The sequence below is a fragment of the Gracilinanus agilis genome, chromosome 4 (genome assembly GCF_016433145.1).
Source record: "Gracilinanus agilis isolate LMUSP501 chromosome 4, AgileGrace, whole genome shotgun sequence".
In the NCBI taxonomy this organism is placed as follows: Eukaryota; Metazoa; Chordata; class Mammalia; order Didelphimorphia; family Didelphidae; genus Gracilinanus; species Gracilinanus agilis.
In genome coordinates, this window is record NC_058133.1 from 119,084,438 (window position 1) to 119,098,922 (window position 14,485).

At 36.9% G+C, this 14,485-nt stretch overlaps 2 protein-coding genes across 5 annotated transcripts in view; one reads left to right on the forward strand and one right to left on the reverse strand.

The window, feature by feature from the left end:
• The window catches only part of NSL1 (NSL1 component of MIS12 kinetochore complex), a 29,097-nt gene extending 15,398 nt beyond the window's left edge, over positions 1-13,699 (reverse strand). The window contains exons 1-4 of the mRNA XM_044674738.1: positions 13,448-13,699; positions 11,345-11,426; positions 7,361-7,491; positions 5,740-5,794 (exon numbers count right to left, since the gene is read on the reverse strand). Coding sequence (XP_044530673.1) covers positions 5,740-5,794; positions 7,361-7,491; positions 11,345-11,426; positions 13,448-13,699 — 520 coding nt within the window. The remainder of the gene's footprint in view (positions 1-5,739; positions 5,795-7,360; positions 7,492-11,344; positions 11,427-13,447) is intronic.
• A 113-nt stretch (positions 13,700-13,812) lies between these two features.
• TATDN3 (TatD DNase domain containing 3) overlaps positions 13,813-14,485 on the forward strand; it is a 19,617-nt gene continuing 18,944 nt past the window's right edge. For all 4 annotated transcript variants that reach the window (XM_044672067.1, XM_044672068.1, XM_044672069.1 and 1 more), the window contains exon 1: positions 13,813-13,901. In XM_044672067.1, coding sequence (XP_044528002.1) covers positions 13,836-13,901 — 66 coding nt within the window. In that variant the 5' untranslated portion in view covers positions 13,813-13,835. The remainder of the gene's footprint in view (positions 13,902-14,485) is intronic.

Below are 14,485 nucleotides of genomic sequence, written 5' to 3' on the forward strand. Positions count from 1 at the left end.
GTATGGGTCGGGGTGGACATGATTGGGGATATGGACTCGAAATTACCACACCAATGCAACCACCAACAATTTGGAAATAGGTCTTGATCAAGGACACATGACAAAACCAGTGGAAATGTGCGTCGGCCATGGGTGGGGGGAATGCGGGGGGTGAAGGGGAAAGCAGGAGCATGAATCATGTAACCATGTTAAAAATGATTATTAATAAATGTTAAAAAAAAGACTTATGACTAAAATGGCAGTGAAAGGGCCTACATTATTTAAAAGGGGAGAATATATAAAAGTGGTGGTGTAGTACTGCATACAAAGAAAACAAAAATCCATAACTTCAGTGAGGAAGTATAATGGGGAACTTTTGGGTAATGGAGGGGTACAGGTAAAATCTGAACTTTATTTTTATTGAAAAAGGGTAGAAAACATTTAGAGGGAGCAGCTGGGTGGCTCAGTGGATTGAGAGCCAAGCCCAGAGACAGGAGATTCTGGGTTCAAATATGACCTCAGAGACTTCCTAGTGTGTGACCCTAGGCAAGTCACTTGACCCCCAGTGTCTAGCCCTTACCACTCTTTTGCCTTAGAACCAATACTGATTCTAACCAATATTGATTCTAAGACGGAAGGTAAGGGTTAAAAAAACAACATAAATTTAGAATTGGGTACAGAAATATATTTATATTGATTTGAAAAATTAAAAATTGATGAATAAACTTAAAAGTAAAACATGGAGCTTAAAAAAAAAGACAATAAACATGAATTTAACTAATTTGACTTTTAAAGAGAAAAAAAAAAGCAAATCACCACTATCAAAAATTTTAAAAAGGGGGGCAGCTATGTAGCTCAGTGGATTGAGAGCCAGGCCTAGAGATGGGAGATCCTAGGTTCAAATCTAACCTCAGACACTTCCCAGCTGTGTGACCCTGGGCAAGTCACTTAACCCCCATTGCCTACCCTTACCACTCTTCTGCCTTGGAGCCAATACACAGTAATGACTCCAAGATGGAAGGTAAGGGTTTAAAAAAAAGTTCTTTTTTAAAGAATTCATAACAAATGAAGTAGAAATTGGGAAGTTTACTAGAAACAATTTAACACAACTATATGCTGATAAAACTAACAAGTTAAACAATATGGAAACTTTAAAATATGTAGTGTCTATGTTAACAAAAGAATTCAAAAAGAATTTGAATAACCCAATATTAGAAAAAGAAATTGAATGAGTCATAAATGAACACTCAACGGGAAAAAAAAATCCAAAATCCAATGGACTTATAAGTGAATTCTAACAAAATCAAAGAAGAAATAATTAAAATATTACATAAACTACAAAATAGGAAATCTTATCCTATGCTGTCTTGATACCTAAACTAAGGTGAGACAAGGCAGAGAAAAAAACACTAAGCCGTTATTGCAAATGAACAGATGCAAAAATTTTCAATAAAATATATGCAAAGATGTTAGGAAGCATAAATTATGACCAGGTTGAATTTAAGCTAAGAATTTAGTGCTTATTATTAGCAAAACTATACATATAACTGACTATATTAATAATAAGAACAAAAATCATGATTATATTAGCAGACTAAGAAAAAGTTGATGACAAACTATACATCCATTTCTGTTAAAAATATCAGAAAACCTAAGAATAAATGGACCTTAAAGTGGTAAATTTATTGTTGTTCAGACATTTTAGTCGCATCTGACGCTTTCTGATCCTATTTGGGATTTTCTTGGCATAGATACTAGACTGGCTTGTCATTTCCTTCTCCAGATCATTTTACAGATGAGGAACTGAGGCAAACAAGATTAAGCGATTTGCCCAGGGTCACACAGCTATTTTCTAAGGTCAGAATGATAAATGGTATGTTATCTAAAACCAAGAGGCAAGATCATATGTAATGGGAATAAATTGGTATCCTCTCAAATAAGAATGGGGTTAAGCAATGATGTCTAATGTCACCACTACTATCTGATATATTGTTAGAAGTGATAGCTACAGCAATAAAATAAAAAATAAATAGATGGAATAAGAATAGGCCAAGAATAAAGAAAATTATCACTTTTTGCTGGTGAAATGATTTACTTAGAGAAGTCTAAAGAATAAACTAAAAAGTTAATTGAAAACTAATAATTTCAGCAATGCTGCAGGACATAAAACAGACATAAATTATCAACCTTCCTCTTTACTATTAACAAAGCAGGATAAAACAGAAATGGTACAAAATAGCTACAATATTTATAAAATGTTACTATGACACACACATATGAACCATATAAATACAACTACAAATACTCTCCTACAGAAATAAAGTCAGACCTAAAGGCTCATGGTTAGGTCCATGAATTGGAGTTAGTGGAACTGTGAACTTATCTAGCTATTTTGGAAAACAAATGGTAATCCTACTTAATTTACTTATTTAGTGCCAAAAAATCAAACTACCAAAGGATTAATTTATAGAACTGGGAAAAAAAATTCATCTTGGAGGAACAAAAAGTCAAAAATTTCAAGGGAAATAACAAAAAAAAAGTTCTAGTATTACCAGATCTCAAACTATAGTACAAAGAGGTATTCTTCAAAATGATCTGGCACCAGTTAAAAAAATAAAGGTCAATCCATGGAACACAATAGATATATAATATACAGAAGGAAATGAAACTAGTGGCCTAGGATTCAATAAACCCAAAGACCCTAACTACCAAATTAAGGACTTACTTTGAATAAAAACCACTGGGGAAACTGGACAACATCTGGCCGATATTATACTACACTTAGATATTATATATCAAGCTAAGCTCCAAATAGACACTTAAAAGGTCACATTACAAACAAATTAGAGGAATAATGAGGGAAATACCTTTTTGTAGCTATGGATAGGGGAAGAGTTCATAACCAAACAAGGAACAGAAAGTATCACAGAAGGTAAAATGGGCAATTTTGATGCCATAAAATTTTAAAGTTTTACACAAACGAAATTAATGCACCTAAACTGGAAAGGAAACAGCTAGGAAAAAAAATCTTTGTTGTAAATTTCTCTAGTAAAGATAACATTTTCAAGACTTACAAGGAAATGATTCAAATTAATAAGATTAAGAGCTATTCTTCATTAGATAAATGTTTAAAAGATATTGAGGGCAGGTAGGCAGTTCAATGGATTGAGAGTCAGGCCTAGAGTGAGGATGTCCTGGGTTCAAATCTAGCTTCAAGCACTTCTTTAGTTGTGTCACCTACACGAGTCACTTAACCCCCATTGCTTAGCCCTTACCACTCTTCTGCCTTGGAACCAATAAACAATACTGATTCTAAGATGGAAGGTAAGGGTTTAAAAAAAAGATACCTCTTGCTTTTCTCGAAAGAAATCCAAGCTAACAACAATGATGTGAAAAATTGCCCTTAAATCACTAATAATTAGAAAAATGCAAATTAAAGCCACTTTTGAGGTTTTCATACTCATCAGGTTGAAGATACAAAATGATGAATGTTTGGAGGGGCTGCACGAAAAATAGGCACATTAATGTGCTGATGGTAAAGTTCTGAATTGGTCTAACTATTCTAGAAAGTATTCTGGAACTATACCCTCAAAATCACTAAACTGTACATACCTTTTGACCCAGCTATATATACCATTAATAAGTTTATAATCCAAAGAGATCATAGAAAGAGGAAAAGTACTCATATGTACAATAGTTGATAGAATCCCTTTTTTTAGTGGCAAAGAACTAAAAACTAAAGGAATATCCATTATGTTGAATTGGTTGAATAAATTATGGTATGTGAATATAACACAATACTTATACTAATGACACAATGAAAAGGATAGTTTCGGAGAAAGCTGGGGAAATTCCTATGAAGTGATGCAAAGTGAAGGGAGTGGAACCACAAGAACAATTTATACAATAATAATATTGCAGATATAAACAATTTTAAGAGATTTAAGAACAAATGAAGTGACCAATCAATCATGCATGACTCCAGAGGACCAAGGATGAAAATTCTACCCATCTCTTGAAAGAGAAATGATACTTAAGACACAAAATGAGAGAAAAATTTTTGGACATGACTGATGATGTAGGAATTTGTTTTGTTTGACTATTCTTTCTTCTTTTTTAAACAGATTTGGGGGTGAGAAAAAATATTAACTTGGAAAAAATTAATTTATTGCTATGGATCTCATTCACAGGTAAAAGGTGAAAGGCAAGAGTACTATGGAGAAGGGTCATTTTCAAGTACTCTCAACTGAAAAGTTCTCAGCTCTCATGTTTAAAATATATATCACAAGATGTATAAGTATTTACTTACATGAGAAATTACTGAATCTAAAAGAATACTAATCAAGGGTCCTCATAATAGCTAATAGCCAACACTTATAGAGTACTTTTGCAAAACATTTTTTTTTGCTTTTTTTTTTTTTTAAACCCTTAATTTCGGTATATTGTCGCATAGGTGGAAGAGTGGTAAGGGTGGGCAATGGGGGTCAAGTGACTTGCCCAGGGTCACACAGCTGGGAAGTGGCTGAGGCCGGGTTTTGAACCTAGGACCTCCTGTCTCTAGGCCTGACTCTCACTCCACTGAGCTACCCAGCTGCCTCCCCCTTTTTTTTTTTTTAAAACCCTTACCTTCCGTCTTGGAGTCAATACTGTGTATTGGCTCCAAGGCAGAAGAGTGGTAAGGGTAGGCAATGGGGGTCAAGTGACTTGCCCAGGGTCACACAGCTGGGAAGTGTCTGAGGTCAGATTTGAACCTAGGACCTCCCATCTCTAGGCCTGACTCTCAATCCACTGAGCTACCCAGCTGCCCCCCCCCCCTTTTTTTTAAAGGTCAAGCGATAACTTTATTAAAGTGACATAAAACACGGACATGGAAAACGTCATTTAAATAGGGGGGAGGGTCAAACACTCAAACCGGAGAAACTGGAGGTCTGGAGAGGTCACTGGAGGGACACAGGCAAGCCATAGGCCACCGGGGCGGCTCCAATGAGGTACTTGAGTCTGGGGGCCTGCCGGGCCTGGATGACATAGGGAAGGAGGGGGCTCCGGGGCCCGCCCCCAGCCAGCCCTGCAGCAGCGCTTCAGTGTAGCGGTCTATTTCTCGGTCTGTCACATCCCACAGGTTCCCCAGGAAGAGGGGGCAGCATGCAATAATGTATTTGAGGACGATGCCAGCCCCTTCCAGGCGCCCATGCATGGCCAGGGCAGCGCTGCTACATCCGAACAGCAAGGCCACTGCTCGGCAGTTGAGCCGCTGGATGGCTTTTTACAAATATTATCTCATTTTAACCCCCCAACCAATCTAGAAGGTAGATACTATGCTTATTCTCATTTTTACAGATAGGGGAACTGAGGCAAAGAATGACGAAATTACTGGCCCAGGATCACATAAGTGTTTGAGGCTAAATCAGAAATCAGATATTTTTTGATTCTGTCAAAAATAAAGCACTCCATCTACTGCATCACCTAGCTGCCTCTAAGAATATAGTCTATCTTCCTACAGATAGTTTGTCCTCTAAAGAGTCTCAGGTTATCAATGGCTGTATATAAAATTTGCCCATTCCATTACAGAAACATATCTTTTAAGGTTTCTTCTCCCCCTAAAGAATCCTGTCCCCTTCTATTTTAGCTATACATTTGTAGAACATCAAACTGGATGAGTAAAGGTAAAGGCACTCTTATTGATAACCTACTATGACAAAAACTGTACAAAACAATCTTAAGATTATACTTCATTTTCCCTACAACCACATGTGGACTCACCTTGTTTGGCATCAGATTTGATCTCCTCTGGGTGTACAACAGGCCGGTAGTACTTCTAAAAATAGGAACAAATTAGAACTAATGAAAAAAAAATGACTCAATTTTATCAGGAAACACAAACTTTCTTTAAAAGTAAAAATGAGTTTCTTTTGATCATTGTAAGCAAATATTGTATATTAGCATCAGTATTTGTTGCAAAACATCAACCCCAGACAAGTTATTCAAATGCTGCTAAGACTAAATTCTGCCTTTCAGTGTTGCCATCTACTGTTCATATTAAGGAACAGCATCACAGATAATGATCAGAAAAAGCAATCTACCAAACAAACTCACATCACAAAGATTTTACATTTGTTATAGTCATTCCCTAAGTTGTGAAAAGGTTCAAAAGTTTCAGTGACATGGAATTTGGAACACACTGTGGCACAGAAATAATGTTGTAAATGGTAGCTGAATTTCCAGCACAGACTACAAACATCAACTTTTATATAGGGGAATGACAGCTAGTCTTCTGGCAATCATTGGTCATTAGTTTTGTAGGTAAAGGGAAGAGAAAGAAAATAAGGAAGAAAAAGAGAAATAAGGAGAAAGAAGTTTCCTTCCTTCCTTTCAGGCCAAAGCAAAATTTTGAAATAAGAAAGATTTATCTTCTACATTGTTTCATCTGTATGTATTTATTTTATCTCTTTTCCACCTCTTGTTAAGTTTTTAATGTCCTTATGCTGCTACATGACTTTTAGTGCAGTATTCTACTCAAGCTTGCCCAAGATCATACAGATGGTGGGATATGTAGCCAGGTCTTCTAACTTTAGGGTCAGAGTTCTTTCCACTTTCTCTCATATCTAGGTTTTAGAAATGGAAGGACTAAAAACCTAGGGACTCCTTGCCCCGAGATCTTGTACTTCAACAAAGGTATTCTTCTTTATTAAGATTATGTTTGCAGCAATATGTAATACATATTTATGTTTCTAAAACAATGAAGTGTTTTAGGATTGTTGAATAAACTGCTATAAGCAATACAGCAACCTTTTATTCCCGTTGGAAGGCATGTTCTATGATTGCTTTAAATGTAGTTCTTTTCAGAACTGGGTCTCATATTGATATCAGCACTTGCATATTTTCTCCCATGAAACAAACACAATGGTCTGCAGATATACAAATATTATCTATAATCAATCATATTAAATGCTATTCCAAAAGAGATATTCTTATGCTCTGAAAGAAATATAGATCTCTGTCTAGCAATACCAAATGACAAAGGAGAAAATTGCTAATAGTGAATTCTCTTTGATTTCCTTTTCAAATTCTTTTTTTAAAAAACCCTTACTTTCCACCTTAGAATCAATACTATGTACTATGTATTGATTCCAAGGCAGAAGAATGGCAAGGGCTAGGCAATGGGGGCTAAGTGACTTTCCCAGGGTCACACAGCTGGGAAGTGTCTGAGGTCCCTTTTCAAATTCTTAAGATTATAAAGTCTCTTTTAGTCTCTTGACTTCAAATCCTTAATTCAATTCAAGCTCAATTCAACACATGACATTGCTATCAACAGTAAAAATCATTGTAATAAGAATTTCCATCAACTTATATTTTAAATAATTTTAAAGATGGTCCATCTTACCATAATTTCATGTTGTGTTTTCATGGTTTTGATGACACATTCAAGAATCTTTCTGGGATACTGCTTACGTTTTGTAGCTGTATCCACTATAACTTCATCAAACTGATCTTCAAGAATCCTAATCTTGGGATCTAAATTCATAAAAATAATTAAAAAACAAAAGAAATTATGCCTAAAATATTCTTCAGAATATGCCACTAATATTCTATAGGAAACTATGAAATACTTATGCTAAAAAAGATAGCATGCATCTGGAAACAAAATAATTTCCAAATAATGAGGAAAATTCATTAATAAATATAAACCATATGGTAAAATGTTATCACTAAAAGTTCATGAAATTCCCCAAATTCAATGCAAGCAGGTAGTGGTGCAAATGGATGTCTCTTTAGTGGTCTTAGCTAAATTAAAACAGCTAAATAGTTCTCAAAATGGTACTGCTAACTTTTAACATTAGATAAGCTGGTCACTTTACAAAGAGTTTTGCAATGAGTTTGGTCAATTCCACTCAGTAAACATTTACAGCATTAAACACCCACTATATTGATGGGCTTGACTAATCTAAGCCTCAATTTTCTCCTCTGTACTTTATTCATGAATCTAGTTCCTTTACTAGTATAGATCACAAATTCTCCATGACTTAACTTGTGTAATTCTTATCAATATTTCTCAGAATTCTTCCTACCCAATGCAGTTAGGAGCATTCTTCTAGCAATTTCAGTGGGTCCTATGGGGTACTAATACACTACTTGGGTTATCTAAACACTGTCCCCTCCTCATTATACCACTGATCCATCCTTGTATCTTATGTATTTTCTATCATTTTTCGACCATTCCTTGTACACAAATGATTTTTCATAACATGTAAAACAGCTCTTTATGCACATTATGTCCTATTATTACCCTATGGGCTATTCGTAATGTTAATTCTTCTAACATCAAGGTGATCCTATGGTTCACAAGCACATAGTGTTACTGTCAGAATATTAGTGTTAAAGATAAGGGCTTTTGTGCTAGTGAGCAGTTTGGGCTCATTGAAAATATACACAATTTCTCAAATGCAATCCAACCATACGTCTTTCTATTCATGTCTGAGTCCATGTATAAAACCTATCCAAGGTATACTGGATTGATTCAATAGGCTGCCTTCTTAACTTCATGTTACAGTGTGAGCAATATGCATTCTTCAGTCCACTTTTCCCCTCCCTGTGGTTGTAAGACCAATCTCTTTTGCACTGCTATGGATTCCAATGAGCAGGCTATGCTAAGTATTCGTTGTATTCAAAGCAATTAATAGTTCATCTGAAAACTACTAATCTTCAAAATAAAGGTAATACTTGCAGTAGTTACTTCACAGAGCAATTGGGAAGAAAGCACTTTGTAAATTGCAAAAATGTCATATAAACATGAGCTATCATTGTTACTAAAATACACAATATATCTTAAGCCTACCCAATAAAAATGCTTATCTTGTAGCATTCTTCACTTGAAATCTTCACTAAAATGTTAATTTGCTCAATTAAAATGATAAAAGAAACTATACTATTAGCCTGAAGAAAACACTGTAGTATTTTATGATTAAAAAACAAGTCTCTAAGGCAAAACAGATATCGATGGAGAAAAAAAATGACTTCTTGGCACCATCTATTGGTCAATCTGCAAAACTGAAAAATGTCAACTAATCTGAGTCTACTTCTTTATGAATGAAAAAACATTTATTAAACAATTACTATGTCAAGCAATGTGGTAAGATCTGGGGATAAAAGAGATGCTCAAGAAGCACATGCTCTAATTTGGAAGACAACATAATATAAACATAAGCTACAAAACAATAACATAAGCCACAAATTGGAAGGCAGGGTATAGGTGTCTAAGATTTATCAGTTTCAGAAGGCAATTCCTAGCCATATAAAGGCCACAGTGGCAAGGCAGATAGATGGTTAAGTAGGAAAGGTGATAAGCCTAGATACTTCTAAATATCTTCCCTTCTCTGGGCATTTCTAGAAGTGTCCTCTTCCTATCTGTATGATTGCTCCTTTTCAGTGTTTTATTGAAATTTCATCCAGGTCACACCCAGCATGGTAGGAATAGGTTCTATCTTGGGCCCTTCCGCTCCACTTTCTGGCTACTCTCTAACCATATCAGATCCCATGGATTCAATGATTATATCTCTTCAGATGACTCCCAGATCTATTTATCTAGTCTTAAGTCTCCCTCCTGAGTTCCAATCTTGAAACACGAACTGCTGACTAGGTATCTTGAATTAATTGTCTTGAAGTTATCTCAAGCTTAACATATCCAAAATGTAATTCATCATATTTCCAAGTAAACCAGCTCTCTTCCAAAGTTCCCTAATTCTATTAAAAGTGCCACTATCTTTCCAGTCATTCAAGTTTATCTCAGTGTGATCCTCATTTTTTCTCTACCTACACATTTAACCAGTTATCAAATATTGTCATTTCTATCAACACAGCCTCTTTCATGCACATCTTCATCTCCTTCTTCACAGAGCCACCCTTTTCCCCCTGGACTACTGCAATAGCCTTCTAATCAATATCTCTTTTCAAGTCACTTCCTACTCTACCTCTAGATAGCTGTCAAAATGCATTTCCTAAAGTAAAAGAGTCACCAGGTGGCCCCCTACTCAATAAACTATAATGGCTCTTTATTACCTCAAGGATGAAATATCAACATTTCCAGCACTTAAGAGCCCTTTACAGCCTGGCCCTTTCCCATCTTCCTAGGCTTCTCACCCCATTACTCCTCTCCTCACACTCTAAAGTCCAGGCATACTGAATACTTGCTGTTCCTTCAACAGAAAACTCCACCTTTCACTTCTATACTTTGGCAATAGCTATCTTCCACTTATTGGGATCTCCTGTTTCCTTTAAGACTTGGTTCAAAAGCCATCTAAGAGGAAGGCCTTTTCTGGTCCCCATACCTGCTACTGATTTCCTCCCTGGAAGACAGACCCTTGGAATAAACCCACAATTGAGGAAGAAGTGTGAATAATGACGCTGATGTGATGATAGATAGGAGAACCAAGAATGATCAATGCCATGAAAACCCAGAGAGGAAAAAGCAATCAGGAGACAGCAATCAATAAGTGTCAGACACTGCAAAGATCAAGAAGAATAAGGCCTGAGAAAAGGCCACTAGATAAATGTGAGGTATTTATTTATATAGAAGATATATAGAATATAGAAGAAGACAGCCTCGTTGGGAGAGAAAGTTTCACTAAAACTTCTACTCCCTTCATCTTTAGTCAGTAAAGTGAATGGATGAAAGGGATGAGGCTTCAATCATTTAATAAGTACTTTGATTATACTGACCTGCCTGAGATGCTCTTCCTATACTAAAAAACAGTACATACATCCAAAGTGACCCTATAGAACAAAGTCAAAACAAACTCTCCATGCTATATGAACAGTAGGAAATATCACTAAAACATCACCTATTTCCCCAACTATTCAATATCACCAACATGGTAAGGTTTCTTACAAGTTAATTGCCATCTTAAGTCATTTTTCAAGTTTTCATCAACAAAACTAAGACAAATGGACATCAAACTAATATCAATACTCATTCCTTCCATATTCTGCTCTGTGATGCTGAGCAGATCATGTGACTTCTCAGCTTCCAGTTCATGTTCAATAAAACATGGCGAATTCCATTGAGTTCTATCCACCGCATAGGGCCCTCAATGGATCAAATGATGTAATGCATACAAAAGAGTTTCATCAAGATTTAGCCATGTGGCAATGCTTATTAACAATACCAACTATAAGGTGCCAGCCTAAGGTATTTGATTTGTTTATTTAGATTTTTAAGTACAATATGCTTGTTTTATTGATTTAAATTTCTCTAAGCATAAGTGGAAAACTGAAATTAGAGACAGAATAGCAACATTAACATTCAAAATTAAAAATCAAAATGAGTAGTCATCTTTTATGCTAATAGAGTATAAAAGATTTAATCACATACCTACAGGAAGTTCTTTATCTGAAGTTTCCTGCCAAGCCTGTCCATTGAAACTAACATTCTCTTGCACAGCAGTTACAAAATTCTGCAATAAATTTAAATAAAATTTATATTAAATTTTTAATATTAAAATAATTAAAATGGCAAACATTTGATTAAAGCAGTGCCTACAACTAATGCTTCAGATTGACTTCATTTATCAGGGAGATCATTCAGACCTAAGAAGGAAGTTGAAGACCTAAACTCAAATCCTACCTCTGCCCTATAGCTTTGTGGCACTGAACAAGTCACAGAACTTATCTGGATTTAAGTTTTCTCAACAGTAAAATTGAGATCTTAATAGTTATACTACTTATCTAACAGAATTGTTCTGGGTAAAATGCTTCATCATTCTGGGAGCATTAGAACAATATATATATATGCATATATATATTGAGTAGTTATTGACTCTTTGCCCCCTTTTGGAATTTTCTTGGCAAAGATACTAGAATGGTTTGTCATTTCCTTCTACAGCTCATTTTACAGATGAAGAAATTGAGGCAAATAGGGTTAAGTGCCTTGCCTCTAGCTCATAAGTTCGGATTTAAACTCAAAAAGATAGTCTTTCTGACTTCAGGAGTAGCACCACTTCAACTGAGCTAATAACAAAAAGTGATATTATACAATTAGGTACAATTTTTCCTTAATAATAAAGTTAGGATTCATTTCAATAGTTGAATTATCTATAGTTAGTCAATCAATAAGCATTTATTAAGCATTATGTGCAAAGCAATGTGCTAAAGATTAAATATAAAGACAAAAACTATTCTTGCTCACATTCTAAAGTGAAAAAATAAAAATAATTATCCGTGTGTATGTGTGTAAAATCTTATGAGCAGATAGAGGGTAAACAAAACGAAAGCAGATATCTGTACCATATCTATGAGTCTTTAAAAGTAAACATTTATAAGACTTAAAAGTAAATAAAAACTGAAGTCTAAACTATAGTGCACCTCAGTTAAAAAAGATTAAATGAAGACTAAAATTCTTTGAACTGTTCTATCCACAGATCAGAAAGACATCTTCTTTGCTCCTCCAATTTGTGATAGGACTTTTGATATATAAATCATGTATCAATTTGGAGCATATTTTGCTACAGTATTAAGCGTATGTATGTATGTATGTATGTATGTATGTATACTTAATACAAGTAGGAGGTATTAACCTAAATTTAATTTCTTTATCTTTGCTGTTTGGCTGTATCAGATTCTAACTCCATGTGGGGTTTTCTAGGCAGATACTGAAGCAGTTTGCCACTTCCTTTTCCAGCTTATTTTATAGATAAAGAAACTGAGGCAAACAGGGTTAAGTTACTTGTCCAGAATCTCAGAGGTAGTGTTTGTGGACACATTTGAACTCAGAATGATGAGTCTTTCTGACTCCAAGCCCAATGTTCTATTCACTGCAAAACCTAGCTGCCCTAGAAACTTAATTTCTGCCAGAATGCTTTTCAGTTTTCTCAAAAGTCTTGCCCAATAGCTGGATGGGTCTTTGATTTTCCTTGAATTTCCTGAACAGAAGGACATACAAAGTGTCCCAAAAGCCTTAGTGCCAAAACTGCTTTTAAGATTTTGATAACATACTTTTTACAGGGAACTTATGACATGGATGGTAAAGAATGACATCTACATATTACACACCATCGCCCCTATTCTAGTCTTTCCTATTCCTTCCTCCAAGTTTCCTTATTAGCCTTTGTAATATGGAAAATCATACTGCCATATTACACCTTCTTTTTCCCTTTTCTCCAGTCTATGTCTTCGGTCTAGACATGAGGAGTTAAATGAGAAGTCACAGTTGACCAGCTGATAACCCACTTGCCTAAGGAGATGAAACGGGCCTCCCTGCTATGATGCTCAATACCTGGGGAAATCCTGTGCAAGTAAGACTTAGCCCATCTGGGCCTGTTTCCTCCTCTCTAAAAATAAGGTGCCAGGGTGAGAGGGTCTCTAGGATCCCTTGCATCTGTGTTATTCTAAGGGGTCCATGACATAAGCTGGGAGGAAAGGGGTGCAAGCAATGGGATTTTGACCCCTTGGGGCCAGCTGACGCGGGAGCAGCCCATACCCACTGCGCGTCTTTCAGCGCCAGCTCTCGGCTCTCCTCTGGCAGAACTTCCCCCAGCTCCCGAATGAAGCGGCTGCACATCTTTAGCATTTCAGACACAGCCTTCTGCGAGGCGCAGCGCACACGGAAGTCCTCTACGGGGCCGGTGGATGAGGCTGGGCCTGACACTGTCTCTGCAGCCGCAACCTCTTTCTCCTTGCTCTCCTCTTCTCCCTCCTCCGGGTCCGGCGGGAACTCCGCTGTCCCAGCCATTTTTTTCCCAAGTTCGAAATCGGCGCAAAGATTCCGGAAGCGGAAAGGCGGAGCTATAGAAAACCGGAAGTTCCGGCGATCCTATCAGAAAGCTAGAGCTTTCTCGGCTGCATTCTGCTTTGGAGCCAAAGTGGCCATGGGAGCAGAAGGCGTGGGGTTTGTGGACTGTCACTGTCACCTCTCCGCTGCCGACTTCGACTCGGTACGTGAGGCCGCTGCGGGGAGGGAGTGTGAGGAGCCCCTGGATCCGTCCTGGTCCTTCCCCGCCACCAGCCGCCCCGGCTCCTGTACCCTCAGGCTCCCTCGGGATCTGCCGGGGCTTAGGGAGCGCGGGCCTTGTGTGTGCTACTGCCCCTGCGGCTTTGGGCAGAAGTGAAAGAGAGTTGTCTGTTTGAGACTTCAGTCAGTCACTTCATAAACATTCATTCAGCGCCTAATAGATGCCAAGCAATGTGCTAAAGTTAGCGTGGGAATGCAAAGAAAGGCCAAAACCCACCTCTCCCCCCAAGATAAAAAATAAAACTTAATCCTAAAATTCTTGCTCTCAATAATAGTAACTGATATTTATATTTACTTACTCTGTATTAGGCACTGGCCAAGCGCTTTATTATTATTAGCCCATTTACTCCTCAGAACAATCCTGGAAGGTAGGTCCCATCATCACTTCCGTTTTACAAATTGGGAAACTAAGGCAAAGATCCATTAAGTGACTTGCCCAGGGTCACGGAGCTGATAAGAATCTGAGATGAGATTTGAATTTAGTTCTTCTGGACTTTAAGCCGTGGG